Below are 25,859 nucleotides of genomic sequence, written 5' to 3' on the forward strand. Positions count from 1 at the left end.
TGGTCGAATTTTAATCAGAGTGCTGTTGAAAACCGGATAGCCAGAGGGAAGGAAACCAGCTTGTGGACTTTAAAGCACTCACACCTTAAACCGACGTCCTGCTAAGCTTTTGGCTTCATCCCTGGGCAGTGCAGGAACCTCCCAACGTCCTCCTTCTTGTCCCCACGACTGAAATGAACAGTGAGATCTGCTCGAACTGCCAGGAACAACTGCCTCAGCTACAGCTTTCTTCATTAACAAGGTACTGTCCAAACGCGGTCCGGAAATCTTTTCGGCCATCGTGAAAGTGCCTGAAACTTTCCTCAACTTCGAAGGCGTGTCCTTCCCTAAACATTCATCACATTTTCGCCAAGCCAAATTCTTCTAAACTCTGTGGCAAAGACTTAACTGTTACTACCAGAACTGTGCTATCCTATACAAAGACTCTGAACCATTGACTTTGGCCCAGGCCTTTGAGAAGAATTGCTGGTTGTAGATAACTGAAACCCTTTGCCCTGCCTATGAATGTATTTGGGCTGTCTATTTTTATAACCTTGTCTTTTTACCCCTTTAATAAGTACCTGAAGTGCCATTTTGCTCCCACTTCAGTGGAGCTAAACTTGTTCATTTACAAGCTCGTTGTATTTTTTGTGGTTTATTAGTGTGTGATATTGAGCTGCATATGCTAGTGTAATGTTTTCTAACTGACTTGGTAAATAAATGTATATTCTTTTACCAAGAAACCTTGAGTAAGTGTATATTTGAATCACTGTATTGGTTTGTCCTTTGTGTAACTTGTTCTACTGCTCTCTTAAACTCTTGAGATAAGTCTGGCTGCTCAGCCATCGCTACCACTTTACTGAGTAGTACAGGCTTCTACCAAAGGTGAAATTGTGCTTACACTTGTCTTAATTGCATGTAGTGTTCCCAAAGGGTACTGCATGTGATTCTGCCTAACAGAGGGGGAAGGAATGTTAGACAATCAGCAGGGGGGATCTGACTATTCGAGTCTGCAACCAGGACAAAAATGCCCCTCGGGAAGCCAAATAAATGGAAACACCCTGACTGCCTTGAATTATCTCAATTCTCTAGTCTCAGTGTTCGAATTACTGAGGGGAGAGGTACAGTTTCTCAAACAGGTTCTCTGTTAGAGTTGACAAATGAATTGGCCTCATTGGATGGAGCAGTGGTGGGGTGCAGCATGCATGCATAAACTGCAGGAGTTGAAAGTGGAGATTACAAAACAAGGTTTAGACCTATCGGCTATCCATCCATCAATGTTAGCATGGGAAAAAGAAGAAATTCCGGACCGCACAGTAAAGCAGGATTTATTGCAACAACTCCATATTTTTAACCAAAGATGGTCAGAGGAGAATGGGATTGGTCTTGTAGAAGAGCCTAATTCTCAGATAGATGATACTCCACTCCCAGAATCAGTTCTAGAAGAATTTAGACATTTGGCAAACGTTGGTGAAGGAATTCAGGATGAAGAGGAGTTGGCAAATCCAGTAGAGGTTATTCCATCAAATCAAGGAAAGGCAATAAGAAATTCAGAGTCAAAATGTTCCTATGGGAGACAGAAGAGATAGAAAAAGAGAAGCAAGGAGACAAAGAAGATTGAAAGGAACTGCAGCCCAAAAAAAGGTAAAAGAAATCAAAGAACCAGAAAAAGACCAGAAACAAAACCTCTGAAACAAATTCACTCCTGAAAAAAATTGTTAACGCCATTTTGACGGCAACAGGGGACGAACTGGAGGTGATAGAGCCAGCCTCACCTGTAAAGAACTCAGGAAAGGAAGATATGAATAAGGAGGGGAAAGGGCAGGGAGAAAATTGCAAAAAGAGTCAGGTGGTCAAACTTCCTTCTCCAAAAAACAAAAAACAAAATCCAACATTGCTATCGACAAGCTCCCAAACTGGAGGGTTGGCAAGCCTCAGAGAGGCCAGAATGAGAACATCTAATGGACTAGAGCCCATCTGTATCGGAGAATTATTTGGTACTACGGGTTCAGGTAATGGTTCTGCAAAGGCAAGAGATCTTGCCGATAGCCCCCATATTTCTGAAGTCTAAGCAAAAGCCAGGAGCGGCCTCATTACTATCCAGGGGCGACAGTTCCAGCAAAATGAAAGCTAATCAGAAGATTGCCCCGATATTTCTGAAAGAAGCACAGATAAAGAAAAAAATGTTAGCCAGTGGAGAAGAAACCAGAGTGGGTGAAGGTAAATGTAGAATGATCAGCTCCATCAGTAATGGTACAGGGAAGACCACTAAATTAGATAACTTGTTGGAGGCAAGCACATGCATGGAGGAACCCCAGGGTGAATTGGACAAACAAACCGAAAAGGGGGTGAAAGAGTTGCCGTCTTTCGTCATGCCAATCATTTGGCTTTCTATCATCACAAACAAAAACAAGACAACATCTTTGAATAATTAGTGATTTTGTCTATGATGAAGAAAATACCAAGTCTCCACCTACTGAATACTCAGGATATCGAGTTTGTGAGATTTCCTAACCATGAGCACCCTTATGTAGTAGAGGTTGGGTTCTCTTCAAGAGAGGCCCATGAGGCCATAAACAGAGCCTTAGTGGACCTAAGAAAACTTGACTTATTAGTTTCAAGCAACCAGCCAGAGAGATCATTAACAGCTTCTGGAGGGGGCTTGAAATGGTCCCCAAAATGGGGGAGCAAAAAGGACAATGCCATCCCAACTTGTAGTCCTTGCAATACAGTTGAAGTCTCCAAGAGCTTGCGAAAAGAAGATACATTATCTATGCTTCAGAGTATTTTAACAGAAGTTTTGCAGAAGTTTGGGCTCAGCCAAAAACATCATTAAAAGTGAGGGACTGAATATCTTCTGTTGGAACACACGGGGCCCCAATAATTTCACGTCCAGGACCATGAACCATGAAAAAGTATCGCTTCGGGGAGGGAGATGTGATCATGTTGCAAGAAACATGGTTGGTGAATCAAATTGCAGTGGAGGGGTACCATGTAGTGGGACAAGAGGCCTTTCAGAAAGCCATGGGATGACCTAGTGGAGGCCTACTCTTGGCATTTAAATACCCTAAACTTAAAGATATTACCCCAGTATTATGTAATACTCAGAGCCTGCAAATTTGCAAAGCATCCCTGAGACAAAAAGTGGGGTCCTGGACATGATATTTTATAACATTTATTGGAATCCTGTGTGTTCGGAGCTCAGGGTTTTCTTGAATGAGGTAGCAACATCATTGGGGAAAATGAGAATGTTATATACAGGTGCAGAAATAATATTGGGAGAGGATCTGAACTCCCAATGTGTTCAATTGACAAGAGATCAAACAAAGCGATCTGGGCGCAGAATAAAAGAAAAATGATGTCTTTGGGTGGAATTTCTAAAGGACTGGGGGCTAAAAATAGCGAATGGAAATCTGCCGGGGGATATGCCGGCAAATCCAACTAGAATTCAAGGTATATCTGTTTCAACCCTTGACTACTTGTTTCTGTCAAGTGCTCTGTTTGAACAAAAGGTTACATTAAATATACGAGAGGGGGGAGACAGCGATCATCATTGTCTTGAGCTTATATTCCCAGACATACTTTTAGACCCACAGGAGAGAGACACTCAGGCAATTAAGTGTAGAAAGGGTAGAGTATGTTTATCTAAATATAAATTTGAAGGAAAAAAACTCAATGAGGGGTTAGAGGATCTATCAGAGGAAGTACAACGTAAAAATTGCCATCCGGAAGGGTTTGTAAAATTTGTCTGGTCTATCACCAAGTCTGAAGGGAAGTGGACGTAAACAAACTCACCGACATGCATATGACGAGGAAACTATATCAAGGAAAAAGGAATTAAATAGGAACATAACATTAGTAAAAAAATGTAATGGAAATAGAGATGTATTGAAAGAAGAGGAAAGATGCCCGATTAAAAACTATAAAGCATGGTCGGTTTCCAGAAAAATGGAAAGGTTGCAACAGGATGGGGAACTTATGTTAGAGCTTATTGGGAAAAAAGATTCCAGAGAGTTCTGGACAGTACATCAATTGGAGGGGAAATCGGGAAATCAGCACTGTAACTTGGTATCAGAAAGAGATTGGATCAGTCATCTAGGTTCGGTCTTTGGAAAGCCAGAGAAAACAACTTTTTATTATAATAAACAAGTAGCCTGGAACCTAGCCTTTGACGAGTCAGATATTGAAGATCTAATTAGGAAGAGTTCCACTTCAAAAGCAGTGTGCCAGAATGGTATGAGTTATCAGGTTTTAAAGAGTAGGCCATCCCTCTGGGCGTAACTGCTAAATTGGCTCTTCAAGGAATTTTTGGCAACAAAAACAATTCCCCTCTTCCTGGCGATCTGCCACTATAATTCCTTTGTTTAAGGGGGGAGATAGGACGGAGGCAGTAAAGTACCGCCCTATCGCCCTCCTGGACATAGACAGTAAAATGTTCATGAAATTGCTGCTGGGTGAGGTGGAGAAGTGGGAAAGAAAAGTGAAGTTTCTATCTAAATGTTAAACTGTTTTCAGGAGGGGACTGTCTACTGCAGCAAACGGCTTGATGCTAAATTTGCTAAGTGAAAATACAAGTAAAAGTGGAGGCCAGCAACTGTTCGGGGCCTGGGTCGACTTCTCCAAGGCCTTCAATCAGGTGGACAGGGGAAGGCTTTGGAAGAAGATGAGGGCAAAGGGGATCCCAGAGGGAATTCTGGGGATGCTTATAGAGTTTCACAAAGAGAACGCCATTATAGTGCGGCTGGATGAGGAAGGCTATCTGTCCGAACCAGTTGGAGTTAATTGGGGAGTTTGCCAAGGGTGTCTAGGGGCACCGTTGTTTTTCAATCTATATACAACCGACATTGGTGATTATCTAGCTCCGCCTGCGTTGGCAAGCCCAGTGTTGAATGGGACAAAGCTGCACTGGCTTGCCTACGCACACAACGTTGTGGTTTTGGACAGAACAGCCATCGGACTACAACGTCTTCTGAATGGCCTGCATTGCTATGCGACTGAAAATGGTTTAGAGTTAAATCCCAAAAAATCGAAAATTAGGGGTTTCAGGCAGAAAAACAAACAAAATTGCATACCAACAATGGTCAATGGGCGGTGAGAAGATAACAAGGGTGGAAGAGTTGACTTACCTTGGCTATAAAATCTATGCTCTACCAGCAGTGTGTAAAGCAGAGCAGGACATCGCATTGAAAATAAAATCTTTAGCTGCACAAATGAAGAAGATACTATGGAAATATGGTAGATTCTTAATTATTCCGTTATTGAGATTCTACCAAGCAAAGGTAGTCCCAGTTCTGCTATATGGATTGGAGGCGAAATCTCTGCTTTGGAACGCCACATGGCAAAAATGGGAAGTTCTCTCTTGGAAACAAGCGTTGGGTTTACCAATGAGCCTGTCGATAGGTAACATCAGATATGAACTGGGTCTAAGATCCTTGGAAGCTCAGGCAGGTTGGAAATTAATATCATTGTTCCAACGGATAAGCAATGCACAGGACAACTTTCTATATGCAGCTATAGAAGTGCACATGGAGATGAAAGAAATCGAAAAATTCTTTCGAACTTGAGTCTTCAGGTGGGAGAACTTCTTTTTACTGCCGATATAGAGAGAAAAACTCTTTCAGAGAACCCGGTGAAAGCAAAAAGGAGATGGGACGAAATGGATTGGATAGAAGGAATACGGTCGGGGTCCAACCCTAATCCCCTGCAGGTAGCAGATAGGAAACTAGGCTTGTTGAGTAAATATCTAACAAAGTTTCCTGATTGGAGAATTCGGTACAAATTCCTAAGACTTAGGCTGAATGCTATACATACAAGTGAAGTTCTGGCGAAAAGAGGGCTGGGGGACACTGCCCGAAAACTATGTCAGATCTGTAAAAATCCAGCAGCTCAGTCCATAAAACATCTCTTACTGACCTGTGAAGGCACAAGGAATGCTAGGTTGCTTTTCTTTAATAAAACTTGTGTGCGAAACAACTCCCTATATGCAAGAATCATTCTGGGAAAGACTGACTGATGGTCACTCGCAGCGTATGGTAATATTAGTGATTCAAATGTTAGAAAAATGTGAGATTTTTTGTAATTGTGAAGAGGGAAAGCAAATAGAATATATTTGAAGTTTTTACTTGGGTTTTTTTTATCAACAGAGATCTTGATATGGGTTACCAGTCAAATGGTCGAAAACATTTGGTCGACAGACAATTTGGTCGACACCATTTGGTCGAATGCCAAATGGTTGAATTTTTTTTTTTTTTGTTTTACCCATTTTTTGGTTTTTTGTGGGGGGGTCCCCCCCCCCAACCCCCTTTTTTTTCTTTTTTATTTTTTTTTCCCCACACGAAAACCCACAAAACACATATATATATATAAAAAAAAAAAAAATTCGACCATTTGGCATTCGACCAAATGGTGTCGACCAAATTGCAGTCGACCAGTTTGTCGTCGACCAGTTGACTGGACACCCTTGATATGAGGGGGAGAGGAAATTAATTATGGATTAGATAGTCAATTGTAAATAGGAAGCTTGGTTTGATTGTATGAACTGTTTTATTGTTGATTCTTTTCTCTTCCCTCTTTTGTTCTTGTTTTCTTTTTAAACCTATGTGACTGTTTTATGGTAAATATGGAAATGTGGATTGATTGTTTGTATGGTTGTAAAAGGTTAAAAAGGTTAAGTTAACCATATACGACAATAAATGAAAAAAATATTATCCCACACTTCATTTTGTATTTAACGTAAGGATTGGCAATACGTTTTTTAGTATAGGCCCTTTTTATTTGACAAGAAGCCACTCAGACTGCCTTATGTTTGTTTTATGGTCGAAGCTTGCTCCCATCTTAGATTTAGGTTAAGATTAAGTGTTTTTCCAACCTACCTATACAGTTTAATAAACACCCTTTGACTGTGATCACTTGTGTCTGTCTTTACTGTTGCCACCATGAGTTCCTTACAGCCATTACCTCTTTTGTTTTGCCTTAGTCACCCTGAGTGGGAAGGGTATGCCCAGACGTGGTTCCCGTGCCTGCTGGGCCTAGAGACTCAAGAAGCTCTTCACTGATGACGCCCAATGAGGCCAAAACATGTTTGGGGATGCTTGTGGTCTTGCGCAGAAGGGATGTGACCAAGCAGTTCGGACTCCAGCGTTTGCCCGCCTCTGCGGAAAATGCAATGTTTTCTCCTGAAACATTTCTCATAGTGCAGTTTCCATTTTTAAATGTCCCGCACACAGGTGTTTTCACCTAACAACTAGCAAGTTCATTGATCTTGAGTCTCCTGTTGCTTTGCACCAATTCCTTCATCCTCCACGTCTCAGTACTTAGGTGGTTGTGGAAGTTGGAGTCCACTGATGTTACTAGATGCACAGCTTTTGGGTAACTTCTCTCAATGATTCCACATGAAAGATCAGTTCCACAAGGAGAGGAGACAAAAGTGACAGGTGTTTTTCTGGATCTTTTATGCTTCGGGTCATAGATGGGAGTTCGACCTAAAGAATATTGGGAAAAGGTTTCTTTGTTTTACTCACGGGGGGAACACACACATGGCAATAGGCCATTAGGGTATTGGTATCAGGGAGTCTTCCTCATGGGTAAAGGGGGAATACTGCACCTCATCCAATGAAGCCATGACATCTACCCGGTAGTTGTCTCCTCCCATGTGATCCTCCCTCACATAGCCACCCACAGGGTCAGGATCAGGTAGCGGCTGCTGTCCCCTGGCCACATGTGACAAGGTCACTGCTGGGGAATCAGTGATGACTCCATTGGATTCATCATTCATCACACAGTATAGGGCTTTTGAAAAACAAAACAAATCAGTAGTGGAAAATTGTTTGTGGATCCGTCCTATCTTTGTGGAACTATTCTGATGCGTATGAATATAATGATACGATGCTGGAGAAATATAGTGAATATGAGCCATGCCAGAAGAGAGGGAGATACTATGTACTAATTCCTTTAATATAGGGGGTAATATGGCAAATGATAGTATGACATGCAGAGAAACGCCGTAAGCAGTTTCACATTGTTGCAAACACAAACTTAAGTGGGCAACAGGGACGTTGCTGGGGGGGCTGAGTGGGCTTTAGACCCAGGTCTTTTGACTGTAACCCTGAATAGAACATCAGGGGCTACACCCAAAAGGCTAGCTAGCCCCGAGTCCCGACAGTCCTGACATTAGCATAGCCCCGGATCCTTTACAAACCTAGCAACACCCCCGATGGGCAATAAGACCGGCAAAATATCTCAAAGACAAAAGGGGAGCATGTCTAAAATCTCTTTTCAAGGGTAAAGGTGTTGCACTTACTTTCGTAACCAATGGTCATCAGGTGCAAAGCGTCTGCGACAGTCCCTTTCATACAAGACCATCAACCAACCATGGACAGAATGAAACAGCTCGAGTGTCTCCGCTTTAGCGTTCTCTAAAAACAAATACAAATAGAAAGCGGATATAGGTAGCACAAAGAGACACAAACAACCACTATGCAAACACAGAGCTACAGCCAAAGTTGATTAAAATAGTTACACAAAACATTAGCCTGTACTGAATGTTCTGTTATTATTATTATTGTATTTATTGAGCAAGAACCTAGCTTCAAGAAGCAACAGAGTGCTTTACAGAGGTATACAACAGTGCAGATGCAGAGTGGAGCGCCTTTCATAGGTAACAATAGAACAGATATACAGCAGGGGGTAGGATACAGAGGGACACAAAGGAGGGGTACAGCTGTACAGGTTGGTGGGAGAAGAGGGGCAGACAGCGTCAAGCAAGTCAGGTGGTGGAGGGCTGGGGGGGTGGGCACCATGATGGCCTAGGTGTTGAGGAGAGACTCCTTGAAGAGGTGGGTCTTCAGTTATTTTCTGAATTGTAGGAGCATGTGGGAAAGTCTGATGCTGACAGGGAGGAGATTCCATAATCTTGGGGCGTAGGCAGAGAAGGCTTGATTTCTGGCCCTTTCCTTTTTGCAGCTGCAGATTTCATGTCTGCACGTGTCCTGGCTTCTGGTGGTGCCACGAGATAGCTGGGTGACTTGAGAGCGACTGGCTTATAGATGAGGCAGCAAGACTTGAAGGTGATTTGTGCATGCAGTGGGAGCCAGTGAAGGTCGATGAGAGCTGGGGTGATGTGGTCATATCTGCATAGACCCTTGATGAGGCATGTAGTGACTTCTCAGGGGCACTAGGGAGGAGGACGGGAGGTATTCGAGGAGGGCATTGAGCCCATACAGGTGGGATCGGGCAAGTGCTTAAAAAGTGGATCTAAAGTTGTCCAGAGGGCTTGACTTTCTGCAGAAGGGAGAGCCGAAACCAAGCTGTCTGAGTTTTCTTAGCTATGTGTGTCTTGAAGGAGAGGTGTTTGTCGATGTGGAACCCGAGGGGCTTGGTGCAGGTGGTGAGCTTGGGTGTGAAGCCCTCAAGGTTCGTGAAGCCCTCAAGGTTCATGGTTGATAGCCAGGTCTGTATGTCTGGGTGTTCGGTGTTGTTGGTGAGGAGTAGGAATTCGGTCTTGGAGAAGTTGAGCTTCAAGTAAGCACTGGACATCCAAGAAATCTGTTATTCTGCAAGATGCCAGTTTCAGTTAAACATATGCAGCAGGACACTTTTCCATAGCACATTCAACAGCACCAAATGGAAAGCACATGCACATGTTCTGAAAGACATTAACACTTGGCAATGTGAGAAAGTCATATTTCTTTTCAACAAAACAAAAACTTGCGTATGGTAGGCAGAGAGTGGAAGCAAAGTACAGTATCTTTTTCCAGAATTTTTCGGCACAGAACCCTGGGCACGATGGTACTGCTACATAAACAACCAGAGTTTTTACAATATAAGAAAGTTATAACTGGGGCCCGAATAACGTGCATGTATAGTCCGAGAAAGGTGCAACTCCATCCAAAAAAAAAATCATACTTTTGTTTTCCTTTAAATAATATAATGTATACGTTTTTATGACTACTGAGTGCACATACAATACTGATTGCTTCTGTTTAGTGTTGACGATCTGACATTAGATCTGTATTATGGTGACATGGTATAACTCAGGGGGGTCTGCAACCTATAGCTCGCCAGAGGTTTTTAACTACAACTCCCATGAGCCCTCACTATTGCTTGAGAGAATCCTAGTACAAAATATTTGTCAAGCCAAATATTGCAGGCCCATGGGATCCAGAGGCAGTGTTGAAACCTACATACCCCTTCATAATACATCAATATGGATTGATGCAGAATAAATGTCCTCACCTTTTTAACATACTTTGGTTAAACTGCTCAGGTGATAAATGTCATTGTGATAGCACCAAACACCAATACAATTATATCATTCCAATTATACAAGCAGATACGAATGGATGAGAGGCTCAAATTGCTTGAAATAGAAGGCTTTGTCTGTGGTTGGTGTCCGTCAAATGGTAGCTAAATCTTACCTAGAATTCCATCCCAGATCATTTTAAAAACAAAAGAATTCAGAAAGGAGGAGATGGTGACCAGTTCTTCCAGTTTGAATGAGATCTGCTCTTCATACACTTCTATGTCATCAAGAATCCTAAAAGACAAACCGTTAACTTTAATTATCCTTTATTGCATTTTCCTAAAATACTTCTATAAAAGTGCCCTCATTTCTATGGAGGACACTCACAATGCGGTTTCTGGTCCTTTTTCTGCACAGTTCTTAGTCTGAAATACATCTCTGCCATCCCTACAAATACTGATGGATTCTGTGCACCTTGCGAGCATATAGAGCATAGAGATTTGACTCAACTAAAAACAAGGATAATTTCACCTGTCAGAACATTCACAGGAAAGTCTACACCAGATTGCATAATAGTACAACGACAATGGATTCCTCATACCAAAAGCTTTTTAGGGTGGTCACAATGATCTGTGAATTATAGTATCATAATTTAATAACTTCAATCTCTTGTTGAGCGACTATTTAAAGCTTTACATCCAGCAATTGGAACTCTGTAATCATATCAAGACTTGCATTCCTAGCTGACATAGAGCCATGCATTTTCTATAATGTTGTAACCCAGAATCTTAAACTCATGCAAAATATACTGGGCTTCTGGAGCAATTATAAAGAAACAACTTTACTGCTCAAGTGAAAGATCAGCCGCAGCAATGTTTAGTCGGCACACTTACAAACAATGGGGGGGTTCTTTTATACTAAATGCACCAATCTATAATTTGTTGTGTAAATGTTTATAAGATTAAACATAATCTTCCTATGTATCATTATATATCATATTTCAGTGAATGGTCAATTTCAACCTCAAACCTTACAGCAATGCTATGAAATTTAAGCAAACATGCAGCATGGTTCTAGAAAAGCATTCCTTCTTGAAGAAACAACCCAGGAGTTCATTTATTACTGCAGCAACTTAGTCATTATTATGTTAATGTTAAAGGATATTTGTACCGCGCACTATCACCACCAGAGTGGTCCCCTGGCGCTCTGGTGGCTCTGAAAAAAGGGAGGAGGGGGGTGGGTTAGTGGGAATAAGCTGGAAAAGTGCAAAAGAGCAGTGAGCTTCTGTTGGCAGCCTCAGCCCGGTGGGTCCGTTCGCTGGGCTTGGGGTGTTTTACGTTTGGTAGTCGTCGTGTGCTGTTGTACAAGTCTATGTGTGGCTTGTTTTGTTGTTGCAGTGTAGTGAAGTTTGTGCCGATTGCTGTGTTTTAGGCTTGTGGTTGTGTTTGGTTAGAGTTTGAGAGGTGAATGCAGAGGGATGAAATTGTTAGTAGATTGGTTATTTGGCATTGCGGTCCTTGCAATTATGTCTAGGTGTGATGTTTGCTATCATTCACTATTCCATCCGAGTGTGGTACTTGCTAATTTTCAATATTCTGTCTAGATGTGAGGCAGGCTAGTGATCACAATACCATCAAAGTGTGGCACTTGTCATCATTCCCAGTTTCTTTTAAGTGTGGCGCATGCTAACATTCAGAATCCTGTCTAGATGCGACGCAAGCTAAAGCTAAGAATTCCATCCAAGTGTGGCACGTGCTAACATTCACATTTCTATCTAGATGCGACGCAAGCTAATCTTCACAGTTCCCTCCAGGTGTGGCACTAGCTAACATAGGCAAGTAAGTTAATATGTATTACAAGGCAGCATTTACAGTCCATTTACAGTGGTTACAAGTCTCTCTAAGTATGCATTGTGTAAGTCTATGGCAGTCTACGCTATGGAAAGGTAAGGTAGAGTGGCAGGGGCTTTCTGGAGTAGAGTAATTGCTCTACACCCCACCCATGCCACACTCACAGTTTTTGTTGGTGTCTGCTGACTTCCTTGGCTTCCCGTGTGGACACCTGCAGAGGCTCTTTGGAGCCGCCTTTGTTGGAGCAGCCCTTTGCCTGGGGCCTTTAGCCGCTGGGGCTACCGGGCAGAGGGCTGCCCTGGGAAGGTGGGTCATGAACAGTGAGCCAGCCAATCGGGGGAGGGGAAGGAGGGTGGGCTGGGAGGCGGAAGAAGGGACGCGGGAAAAAAACAAGGGAGGCACGGATGGTGATCGGTGGCTGGGGGGCAGCCACAAAGGCTGAGATGTTGCTCCCCAGGGCCCAGGAGGGACCTGGGGGGTGTAAGCACTCATCTTCAAGACAAGGGAAGCGCATATGGCGATCGGGGGAAAGAGGGCAGCCACAAAGGCTGAGATGTTGCTCCCCAGGGCCCAGGAGGGACCTGGGGGTGAAAGCACTCACCTGCACCTCTGAATGTAATTAGTCACAGTGCTCAAAATGTTAAATAAGCCTCAGGAGGGATATGTTAAAAATACTCCTATTCATAATCTGAGAGACCGAAAACGACTTCTTGACTCAACGACAGTGCTCAAGATAGCATTTTGTTTAAGTCAGAGTTAACATACAAAAGCACACATTGATCAGCATCCTCGACACTTCATCCGGGATTCACATAAAGGGAGCTTCATCAGTGAAAATACTTTCATAAAACATACCCTCTTTCCCTCCACAGGACTTCTATTGGCTTTTGTGAAAGTATCAAAGTAATTTAGAAAAATCCCATATGTTGACATGTTATGGCTTTGTTTGAATTCTGACATGACCGATTACTGCTCCAAGCTGTTGCCTCATACTCTGCCTGTTACAAAATGTGCAATATTAAACACTGCTCAGTTTGATATGTTTGTCCTTCCGCAGAAAAATCTAAATTTGAAGCTTTTCTAACGTCATTCTCTACCGAAAGGTGAATATTTCATTTGGAAGAATTGGGGGGGCACTGAATGCGCAAACAACATTTAATCTGGGGTTGCGGTCTAAAAATAAAAGAAATACCTATGAATCCAAACAACCCCAAAGACACACCTGTGCAGTTACTTCTTTTGGCTTTATGGTAACAAGAAAAGGCAATATTTTATATGCGTGGTATAATTCCTCTCCAGCATCAATAAAACAGAGAATGACTGGCTGTGCAACCTTTCCACATTGCCCTAACAGCATGCATCAACCATGATCCCCCCCTTCCCTCAGGACAGACAGCATTTTGGTGGCAAGAGTTTGTGCAGGTTGTTCAGACACATTTAAATAATGTCTTCTAATATAAAAACCATTGTGGCAAATGATATTGGGGTTTCCTCATATGCATAAATCTGTTTCGGGAACATAGACTACGACCAATGATAATTTAAGCCATGGACATATTGCAAAAGAATGTAATAATAGCTTCTTAAATTCTTTGCTTTGATTTGGAACAGGCACTTCTTACCATAGAGGTTACAATTTGACAAACATTGTCCCAAAGAATGAAGATGCACAATCGAATAACTCATCATGAAAACATCTCAAATATAGACCAACATTGTTAGAAAAATAAATAAATCGTAGTTATTATATATTTTTTTACACCATTTGTATTCCCTCTATTAACACATTTACAGATAGCCGAGGAGAAGCACACTACAGTCACACAAAAATAGCACTGGTTTTGGAAAATAGGCTGTAAAATACCTACGTAATGAGATGACGGGAACAGTCACAAAAGAGCATTAGCATAGCCAACAGCCTCTGGGATTCCTCTGTGTCATTGCTCAAGCATTCAATAAATAGTTTTAAGCCACCCTGTGGTCCTAATTCACAAATAAAAGCCCACAGTTTCGGAAGTAAGTCGTCAAGGTGCGTAAGACCTACGAAAGAAAATTGAATAAAACAATCATTGAGAAATGGTAAGAATCTCAACACTACCTTTCAGAAAAAAGCACATATTTATAATCAAGTTGTGGCAATATTTAAAGAAAGTCCAGGGTTTTATGAACATAAAATGACACAGCCTCCTTCCCCCACATTTCTATAAAGTTATAAGTGTGAGATGACTAACATTTTTTGAGATTTTAATCATCAATTAAAACTATAACAATACCAAACATCTTTTTTTAATTACAACATCATAGATAAAATCTTTACTTATTCATACATTTTATAAAATATAAAAAAGTTGAGCTTTAAATGAACGATTTTAACTTTGAAAGAATATCTAAAAAACATTTTCAACTTTAGTCTAATTATGTTAAACACCCTAATATTTGTACAATCTTTAAACAACCAATTCTAACTTAAATATAAAACAATGCATTTCATTAACTCTATACCTTTTTTCCTAAAACTGACATTATTTTACTAATTTCAATGTTTTGAATGTGTACCATGTAAGACTTTCAACCTTATCATTGCCACTTTCTAGACAAATAGCACTAACTCCCTATCCAAGGCCAAGCTTAGAAACATTTCCAACTAGCTGTTAGCTATCAATGTACTTGTAGCTAAAAAGTGGCAGTTAGTTTCATCTGCTTACAAAATCCATAAAAAGGTTTTCCACTATTTCATTTAAAATCAAAACTATTTTAAAAGTCCCCAAAACACAATTCATAATGATTCTATTTAAAAACAAACCCAGAGGCACTGTTAAATCAATAATGCAACCTTTAAAAAAACAAATTCAAACATTTCAAAAATATCTGTAAAAGTTTAAAAGCCTTTCAATTACAATTATTAGTCAATGGCCTCCTAATAACGTTGGCAGTAACCCGCCGGTGCAACTGATGGGTTGCCGCAGACCTCGTAACACTGTTTCTGGCACCTAGCGTCCCAGTGTCACCGGGACATTACAAGTCCCGGCAGACCGGGAAGCTAGGTGGCGGAAAATGCTAGTGCCCATGCCCATGGAGTCCCATAAAACTCCATGGGAATGGGTTCACGGAAGCACCAGCACCGTCACTAACGGCATCCTTGTTTCCGGACCACCAAACTTGTAATGAGGCCCATTGTCATCCTGCCTACATTTCATTTGTTGCCACAAAAGGCAAAAAAGTCCTGACACGCTTATGTTGCAGTTTCACATTTGAAAAGAAATCTAAAAATGGTTGCACATTTTAATTACGAGTTCCCCCTTTAAAATATTTGTAGACAGTTTTACAGTGTTTTAAATACAACCTATTTTAAAACAAATAATCTTTGTTATTTAGTGGATAGAATATGTAGGTGTGCATTAACCTGTTTCAAGACTTTTGAGAAAATGTCTTGAAGACATCAGGAAATCCATAAAACAATTATACAAAAAGTAGATGTGACATTCTATGAAAAACATGTGCTAAAACTTGCATAATTTCAGAAAATGCCCAGCGCTAATGAACACATTTTATCATGCATGCACAGAACATTAATTTGCCAAACACAACTTGAACTGGAAAATATCTATTGGGAAATTAGTTGAACATTGTAGCAAATCGAAACATTCTCAGCTAATTTCACTCTCAAATGTAGCCTTTTCATGGTTTTCCTGCTTCTACATTAGTTTGTTTTGTAATAGCACATTTTGAAAGCCCATCACCCCAGTTTTCAGTGACTGATGAAAGTGAGGGTTATAATGTTGCAATATGTAAAACTGTGTCTAGGCTTACATAGAAACCGTTGTGGCTCCTCTTAGGTGAACTAGTAACATCTTCCCACAATGATGTTCCAAGACTTTGGCATCACTTTGGGTAGCTGATGCAACAGAAACCAAAGAATGGTCGAAATCAATAGAACAAACTGTTTTCATATTGAATACTTACTGTATTGATATAAAGCGAAAACCATACATTGTCATAGGAAGAAGCATCTTCTCATTGACAAGATTGTATACACTGTGAGGTGCTATTATGCAATGCATAAAATGCTTAGACAATGTTCTCAGCAGAGGGGCTTTCATAATTTTGGTAAATGTTGAAAAACTTAGGATTTCAATAAGTTAGAAGCATAATCCTGAAATGGACCCCTTTTCTGTCTATGCCTAGAGAGACACTACACCTAGGCCAACCTCACTGGTGACACCCAACAAAGCAGAAACAAGTGTCTGGGTTGCTGATGTTACTCTTGTACAGATGTGAATTGACTGGCATTTCATTGCTGAATTGTCCTTGTGGATGCGACGATACTGATATTTAAATGGCTATTTCTTCTCTGGTAAGGCATGGTGAGCAAAATATTGATTCTAGATCTTTCTAAGTGGGTAAAATCACAATTCAATTCTGGGCATACTGTATTAATCTATACATGGTTTCTGTGTACTTTTGTATTTTATAAATGGGTAATGAAGATGCTGACGTTCTTCTGGTTACCAGCCTCTATATATTCTATGAAGAAACATTTTTGTGGTGCTGCTCTGGTGCAGGAACTTTCCCTCTGTACCTGGCGTTCCTTATTGGAGGGTGGTTTTTATTTAGGCCGTAATCCTAGCGCCCAGCTATATCAATCATACTTTGTTTACAGGGTATTTCCGCTGCGGTATCCTAAGTCTCCAATGGGTATTATAGCCTGTGAATCCAAGGCAACTCTTCAGAAGGAAGGATCTGGTTTAAAGGCACTGTACATACTTTTGGTCAGTACCTAAATAAGGGTAGGACCACAGAATATATCTGTAAATATAATAAAGGGGTGAACAATACTTCTTCTAAGTGTATTCACCGAGCGCAGACCTAGCATCGGGAAGAAATCATGGGGTGAAGAATAAGGTTAGGGAGCAGAGAACCAAGGGAGTGGGGATCCAAAACCAGGGGAGGGCAACTGTAAGCAATGGGTCTACAAGTAACCAGGGGAGGAAATACAACAGATTTCCAGGTAAGTAAAGCAAATACCTTTTCTGAATACAAGAGTCACAGAACAGTGATCCCATAGGGCCATAAAATGTCTACACAGGTCCACATATTCCAATTGGACATTTAGTGAGGTTCAAATGTTTTGGGAGAATATTAGTCTATGGGCTCATAGGAATAAATGGGTATGTTAACCAATAGCGGTAAGTCCTACTTACTGGCCCCGCAATCAAGGGGGGCCAAAAAGATGATGTCCTATTACAGAGTTTGACTGAGAACCTCCCAAGATGAGAGATTGCAGAGTTGACAAGTAGCAAGACCAACAGGGGCATCTGTGACTCAGTTCTGGGTGGGTAGGGCCGGGTCAGTAGCCCTATATTCTCAGACAATTAGAATATGGAGTAAGCATACACCCACCAAGAGATATCAGTGAAACATCAGATAGGAACTGTTCAGATTCAGAGCCTGGAGCGATAGCCTCAGGAGCAGTAGAGGTTGCAGCTGTCAGCTGCATGCACAGGTCAGCACAGAAGCACTGCACCGCTGAAAGACCCAACATGTCAAGCAGAGTCTGGGGAACGGCAAGAATATGAACTGTTGAGCAAATGTAGCCAGCAACAATACATTTTAGGATTCTGCAGAATGGAAGTCTTGGAGCAGAAGCCCAGATGTTTGTGAACCAAGTAGGCAAGGCGAGCAAAGGCCCTGACCCATGAGGAACAATTCAATGAGCCCAGCGGAGTTCACAGGAACCCCAAGAACATGTGCAGATGAAGAAATGGAGGGTCAGCAACATAGGATAATTTGCAAAGCAACTGTAACCCCAGCTAGGGGTCACAGGTTACAGATTTATTAAAGTGCTGCAGGACATGACATTTGCGGTCTCCACGCTGGGCACACTGCACTGTGGGTGCATTGCACAGTCAAAGCATTGAACAAAATGTCCAAGATAGGCAACAGCCATGCTGGGAAGTGAAGTTTGTTGGTGGCACTACCCACCGTTGTATACGGAAAACACTGAGGCACTAAGAGGAAGTCCAAACTACCATTTCCAAGGTGCATGTTATTTATTCCCAAGTCACAGACCAGGCCGGGGAAAAGGGAATCCCTATGCAGAGTGGGAAACAATAGAAAATAGTCAAGACTGTGAATCAGCTACCGCAGGTGCGAGAAACAGGCTCACACTTGGCCCTCCTGAAAGATTTTGGGAACCTCCAATTGCAGAAAACAACACTCCCAAGAACAATGACATATTGATCTCAAAATTAGTATAAATGGTACTTTTTAAAACAGCTTTTTAAATGTGCATTTTTTTAAAATCTTTCACAGAACAAAAAGTCAACAATAAATCAGCAAGGAATATAAGTAAACATGGTTATATCAAATTATGATATATGATATGATATGGCATTTATAACGCGCCTATACACAAGTGTTTCAAGGCGCGACAAGGCAAGGGAGGGGGAACAACGGGAGGACAGACAACGATCCTACTAGGCCAGGTGGCATTCAGATCGCGCAATTGCATGGGAAGGAGAAGGGGGAGAGTGCAAGGGAGAGGGGGAAGGGAAAGTGCAGTACAAGGGATAATAGACTAATAACAATAAGTACAGCCAGCTGGTGGCAAGTGCAAAGGTAAGTGCAGAAATACAGTGTTAAGTGCTGGTAGAGGGACTGTAGGGATACAGGGACAGTACTGATACGCCGAGGTGTGCGACTGGCGGTGGAGGAACCTGGGCCCGAGATCAGAGGGTGGTCAGGTAACCAGTGCAGTTTCAGCCAGGAATTCAGCAGGGGAGAGGAGGAGAAAAGGCAGAAGCGAAGAGAAAGATTTTGAGGTGCTTCCGGAGCCTGAGATGATTCTCCTCAAGTTTCAGTGAGGCAGGGAGGCTGTTCCAGAGGGAGGCCCCAGCCGAAGAGAGAGAGATCTACCACCAGCTCGATGCTTGGAGAAGCGACTGACCCTGAGGGAGTTGGAGGTGGATGAGCAAAGAGCTTGAGAAGGAAGATATTTATTAAGAGAGAGTTGAATGTATTGAGGCCCCAGGCTCCACTGGAGAAAAGACCAATAGAAAAGAAAAGTAGAAAAAGAAATAAAATGAAAGTCTAGTCGATACCGGACTGTACCAGCATCCTCAGTAATTTTCAGCATTTCATATAATATATTTAAAAATCTACATAAGTTTAAGTCAAGAATATCTGGTAATCTACCATGAAACAAACCCACAATTGTTCAGCAGAGTTCAGAATAGGTGTGTGTTCATTTTGAGAAGGATGCAATATGTAAGTCCTAGGATTCTCTACATTCTGCAACCAGATGTTTCAAAGACTCCCGTAATGTTTTGTTTTTACATAGTGTGCAGAAGCGCAGAGCCTTTGGGATTTGGGATCTCTGGTCCATAACTTTGCGAGTTGGAGTTAGATTAAATTTGAATCGCATGTATAAATCACGAAACTTGCAAGAGGGAAACCTGATCAGAAAGTCCAACATAATCTTCCTCAGACGTTCATCATCTCAGAAGTGCTCTAAACAAGAAGTATTTACTCAAGGAGTCCACTGTGAGGATCAAGTCCCTTTCAAACAACTTCTTTCTTGTTAGCATAGAGTTTTGTAATGATTGGATGGACACGAAAGGGGTAAATGAGCGCATAATTATTTTAATATATGTAAATAATTAGTACGTTACAGGAAAGTGTAGATGGGAGCCCTTGCTAGCACCAGGCAATGTGTCCTCCTCCAACAGTTTTCACTATACAATGTTGCCGCTTGCAACCTTGACTTCAACACAGACCAGTCTGGTATCAGTCTCCCCAACTCGCCAGCGGTGCTGACTTCACTGGAGTTACTTTGTTATAGGAGCCAAGGACAGTAACACGGCGGCCAACGATTCTCCCTGCCATGACTACCGATGCGGGAGTGCCCCGGGTACCTCTGACACACAATGCAGGATTCTTCAGCCTCGATTCCTGGTCTTACGTTTCCTATTCTCGAAGGTTCATAAAAGTAAGTCTCTTTGCAATCCGCTCCGGTTTAGCCATCTTCCACCTTGTATTAAACTGCCATCTTAGAACTGCTGCTTCCTAGTGTGCTTTGCCTTGCTCAGAGTGTGCTTTCATGCTCCACCTTTTATCCGTGTGGGGCAGCGTGATGGAAGTCAGGTGTGTATAATGATGAGTAATTGCCAGACCCTGCCTGACCATTGTATTGGGACATGTCAGGTATACGGCTTGGGTGTTAGTCTGTTTTTTCTCACAGTGAGCAGTTTGTTAGAAAGTGTGTGTCGGGGAAGGGGATTCAGGGTGTTGAGCTCCTAAGTATCCTACCTGGTAGGATGGGGTAAAGGTGTTAAAGGGAAGGGGATACTTCGTCTTGTCATCCGGTGTCCCACTTCCACTCCCCGAGGACCCCTCACCCAGGTGTTCCTCCTGCACTTGCCCACCCCCAGGAACTGGATAAAAAAGTGATGGCCGTGTCCTGGCCACCTGGATGACAGATCCCCATGGACTAGCGGGTGATATACCTTCAGGTTTCTCACACACCCGACAAGGAAACTGAATCAGAACTGTTAGAGCTTCTCTCTTTCTCAACCATCAAGCATTCCAAATTCCACACCCTGCCATCCTCAGTCTTAACTGCGAACCTGAACACCTCCATAACTCTGATGGGACTTGACCATGTACACACCCCAACTCGAATAGCCAGGGGAACTTGATCCTCACCATGTCACTGAGACACAGTGCCACTCTCACTCACTCAATTCACTTCGTTCATACAACTCCTTGTTCCACAATTGACTTTTCTCAATGTTCTCTTTCACATGTCCCAACCTTACCTCCAATAAGGTAGGATGACCCATCCATGGAGGAAAGAGTTCTGTGTTTGCCTTCCTCCCCTTGCTGAGCTCAAACGGCCAAACACCAGTGGTGCTGTGTGGAGTGAACCTATGAGCTCTCAGAGCCTACTGTACGGCAATTTTCCAGTTCCGCCCATTCGCCTATGCACACTTGATTGTTTCCTTAAGAACCCTGTTAAAGCGCTGCACAACTCCATGGGCCTCATTACAAGTCTGGCGGTAACCGCAGCGGTAAAACCGCCTGGTTACCGCCGGATTCGTATTACCATTCTGCCTCCGTGATTCCCGGAATTACCGGGGCATTACAACCCCGGTTTTCCGGGAATCACGGAGGCGGAAAGGTGTTAATCCCCATTCCCATCGAGTCCTATGGGACTCGATGGGACTGGGGATCATGGAAACACCGGCAGCATCTTGTAATGCTGCCGGTGTTTCCTCGGCCGCCTGCAGGCGGGCGGTGTTAAACCCGCCAGGTCAGACCTGGCGGGAACATCACCTCCCGTCTGCAGGAGTCGGGATCAGGCGGTCCGGAAACAACGGTGGCGGCCGGTTTACCGCCACCGTTATTTCCGGTCTGCCTGAGTTATAATGAGGCCCCATTAGTTTGAGGATGGTAAAAAGCACTTCTTTTGTGTGTGATAGAATGCAAATGACAATCACGAGCAGGATTTTAAAAGGAAATGTAATAAACTGAGTTAAAATTAAAGAAAAATAATAAAAATAAATAATCACCACATTCCCTTGACCTGAACTAGGGGCCATTATCAGTCACTATCTCTCTGGGATAACCCTTTCTACCACACAACTCCTCCATAAACTCCACAACTCTTTCTGGCGTCACACTGCCGGTCACCAAAACTTCTGCCCACCTAGTGAGCAGATCTAGCACAACCAAACAGAACGACAGCACCCCGTACAACTAAATGGGACAGCAAACATCCATACCAATTTGATCCCACGGCTGTGTGGGAATGTCAGTAACCGCCATGGGACACTTAGGACTCACACATACTTTATAACTTTGCTTGCAAAGGATACAATCCTTTACTGCCCTGATGACCCTTGCCTGATTCCTGTTGAGATCCCCTCTTAGCATAGCATTCATGAATTGCTCCAGTTTTTCATCATTTATCATCTCTCTGTCCTACTCTTCTTGGGAAATCGAACAGTCATTGATCTCAAAGACCACTTCACTGTCTTCATCTATATCATCTTTTTCATCATTAGAGCACATCCTTGATAGGCAGTCTGCACCACATTTCTCTACTCCTGGAATGTATCTCACGATGCAATCATATTCCTGGAGACGAGAGACCCATCTCCTGATCCTCCCGGACACTTTATCCAAACCCTTTGATGTGAAAATTAAAACTAAAGGTTTATGATCAGCATGAAACTCAAATCCGACACAAACTTCAGGAACTTTTCAGCAGCCCACTTGACGACAACGGCCTCCTTTTCGATGGTGGCATCGTTTTTCTCCGCTCCTTTCAATAGTGTTGAGGTAAAAGCAATTAAATATTATCTACCACCTTCCAACTGGGTCATTACAACACCCAAACCCACATTGCTAGCATCTGTCTTGATGACTGTGGCTCTTCCTCTCTTGTAATTCTGCAACGTGGGGGCTTTCGGCAAGCATCTTTTATGATGGCAAATTCTCCTTTGCAAGCATCATTCCATATGAATCCTCCTTTATTCTCGAGATGCTCTGTCATATTAACAGTGTGGGAGTCAAATAGTATTCGGCCACATCCAAGAATGTCTGTAGCTGATCACGGCTGGTTGGTGCTGGTATTCTTCTATGGAATCAGTTAAGTTCTTCTTGGGACAAACTCCTTGCTTTGATATAACGTGTCCATGGCATTCAATCTCACTCCTGTTGATCTTACACCTTTCCCTGCTGAGAGTCATGCCTGCCTTCTGTCATTTTTTAAACACACCTTCAAGTCTCTCATTGTGTGTTTTTAGATTGTCTACATAGACCAGTATGTCATCCTGGAAGAAGATTACTCCTGGATCACCATCAAATATTCTAAACATGATTTTTGGAAAAACGAATGCTGCAGAGATAAGAGCAAACGTTATGAACGCGGTTACATTTCTGGACTCCTTATGAAGTTTGACCTGATAGTAGGCCGAAGCGAGGTCTAACAGAGAAAAAACATGCAGTTCTCATGGTCGAGATAATCTCTTGAATGTTGGCAAGCGGATGTCTTTGTGGTATAATGCATGTATTCAATTCCCTCATGTCTACACAGATTTGTATCTCCGCCAAACGTTTCCTCACAATGACGAATGGGGAAACCCAAGTCTCTGCATCAATGCTCTCGATTATGTTTTGCTCCATCAACTTCTTCGATTCTAATTTGACGTCATCCCTCATTGAGAGGGTAATGTTCCTCATCTTTTGTGTCACTAGTCTGCAGTTATCTTTCAACCTGATCTGGTGAACAAACCCCTGTAAACAACCGACTTTATCCTGAAACACTTCGTGAGCAATGTCTTTACCTAGTGATGCACCTCCCACCGAAAGGACAGCATCCTCTGCATTGGGATCATGTTTGACCAATAACTTCTTTTAGTTTGCCCACCTCAGTAGTGGTGTAGCTCCTTTCCTTGAAACAAACTTTTCCAGAGGTATCTCTTCCTTTAAAACAGAGTCGTGCCAAACCAACCGGCCAAATCTATGATCGCTCCCTCATACGCTCTTGGCCATAGTCAACTTCATTGAGGTACTCTGGTCCAATTTCCTCCCAGATTCTCTTTGGCATCAACGTATACTTGGCACCTGAGTCAATCATCATGAATGTAGGAACTCCGCTCAAAAGGACAGGAGCTTTCGGGCTATCAACCTCTTCATCTTCATCCATGACCAAATGAACACATTCCTCTTGCTCACCCTCGCTGTGATCACTTCCAATCCAATTGGTGGTCCTCCTCACTTGGCAGCACCTTGCCAAGTGTCCCTTTCCCTTACAAATCCTGCAAATAATCCTTGGGGCAGGGCATTCTGGATCATTCGCCCAATGATACACGCTATGACACTTGAAACACCTTCTTGTGTCACCACAATCTCTTCCCCGTGAACTGAACTTTCCTTGTCCTCAAACTTCCTTCTTCCCCTGTACGGTCTGTGATTTGGGGGTTTCTTCGTGTCAGTGCTGCTGGTATTGCCCACCGTAGCAATTGCTTCTGACGGGGAAATGGTTGTCTGTTTGGGTAGTTTGGGTTTCACACCAGATTCCCTCAACCTGGTTTCCAGCATGTTAACACATTGTTCGGTGTGTTCTACCTCTTTTGCAATACGTGCCAAGAGGTGGGTCGTCCTCCGACGATAGTTTCTCCCTAACCTTGCTGCTGCTACATTCCAACATAAATTGGTCTCTTAGTCTCTCATCCAACTGTTGGTTAAATGTGCATGTTCTTGCCATCTTCCTTAGGGCAGTAATGTACTGTTCTATGGTCTCTCCCTCTTCCTGAAGTTGTTTTCCAAATGTATAATGTTCTAAAATGGTGCTTAACTTTTTCTCATAGTGCTTTTCCATTTTCTTGATTGACTTCTCATATTCATCGAGATCTCCACTTTCCTCCGTTGTCAAATCAACCAAATCCTCAAATTTTTCTTAACCTGCTGATTCAAGGCAATGTAGGAGGAGGGTTCCATACATGCCAACATTCGGATGCACCAAGGAGGGAGATTTCTTCAGAGAAATCGGGAGACAGCAATTTCCCCATAGAAATGCATTGGGGAAAGAATTATTTTAGGCGGGAGAACGTGAAAAATAGAAGTATTTTTCACAGAAAAATCGGGATTCTCCCGCCTAAATCGGGAGGGTTGGCATGTATGGGGTTCTCCTCCTCTCCACACTATAGTTTGTACCACACACCACATTAGCATAGAGTTCAAAGGACTTTATCCATCTTTACCATGGTACGGCAGGTTTAGCAACTTCTGGTAGGAAGAATGGAGGTGGCGGAACACTGTGGAGAGCCATGTCTTCTGCGCCCCTCCAAGACACTGTAGCTGTTGGTGCAGTAGTGGCGGTGAGTGATGAGGTTCTGTGTAGCTTGTGTATACCACTGATGGTCAATCAGCTGAGTTGCACTCATTTAAATAATGACTGAATAACGAAGTGGGGTAAGTTCATATGCTTCAGAGATGTACTGGGACGAAGAAGGTCAAAATGGAGATTAGTCTCCCCTTCAGTATGTCCTTTCCTCTAATTCCGGAAGAAGGCATTAGGAGAGTCAGAGTTAGGTGTGCTAAAACGACTCCTCTCAAAACCAGCGTGCAGCATACAATGTTGCAATAAGGGGCCGGATCAGGAGCTGCTTTCATCAGTGCCGCGTTCTACAGAGTATAACGCTCGTCTGAGGGAGCATCGGGCTGTGTAAACACAGCGAGGGACAGCTTCGCACTGCAGTGCACTCATCGGGTCAGCAGGATTCCGTGTCCATCGACCTCTGGGCCGATCACTTCAAAGCGAGGATCAGGATAAAAGCAGAAGACAGTGCAAGAGCTCCCCGCTGTGGGTTATCCTCGTCACCAATCTGTAATGATTGGACGGACACGGAATGGGTAAATTAACGTATAATTATTTTGATATATGTAAATTATTGGTAAGTTACAGGAAAGTGTAGATGGAAGCCCCTGCTGGCACCAGCCTAGGTGTCCTCCAACTGCCGTTCCTCAGATTCCATTCGCCTGGAACATAGTTGCTCTCTCAAGTTGACGAGATAGCAGGTTCGGCTTCTGAGAGCCGATCCTACAGGTTTGTAGTAAGGCTAACAGTGTCCTCATTCTGCTCAGACAAGACTTTTTCATTTACATTACATAACTTATTCAATTCTACCACTTCCGTAAGTCATTGAATAGGAAGTTTTTTTACTGGATCAAAGATTTTAGAGTTGCAACAGAGTCCGGTTCTTGACCCTGTCAAATGTGAGGCG

At 42.7% G+C, this 25,859-nt stretch overlaps 1 protein-coding gene across 3 annotated transcripts in view; it reads right to left on the reverse strand.

Annotated features, from left to right (window-relative positions):
- UBE3B (ubiquitin protein ligase E3B) overlaps positions 1-25,859 on the reverse strand; it is a 2,019,282-nt gene that overhangs the window by 1,037,875 nt on the left and 955,548 nt on the right. For all 3 annotated transcript variants that reach the window (XM_069619417.1, XM_069619418.1, XM_069619419.1), the window contains exons 15-17: positions 13,938-14,109; positions 10,395-10,513; positions 8,279-8,393 (exon numbers count right to left, since the gene is read on the reverse strand). In XM_069619417.1, the coding sequence (XP_069475518.1) occupies positions 8,279-8,393; positions 10,395-10,513; positions 13,938-14,109 (406 nt within the window). The remainder of the gene's footprint in view (positions 1-8,278; positions 8,394-10,394; positions 10,514-13,937; positions 14,110-25,859) is intronic.

Source organism: Ambystoma mexicanum, chromosome 10 (assembly GCF_040938575.1).
Source record: "Ambystoma mexicanum isolate Mex_15411 chromosome 10, UKY_AmexF1_1, whole genome shotgun sequence".
NCBI lineage: Eukaryota > Metazoa > Chordata > Amphibia > Caudata > Ambystomatidae > Ambystoma > Ambystoma mexicanum.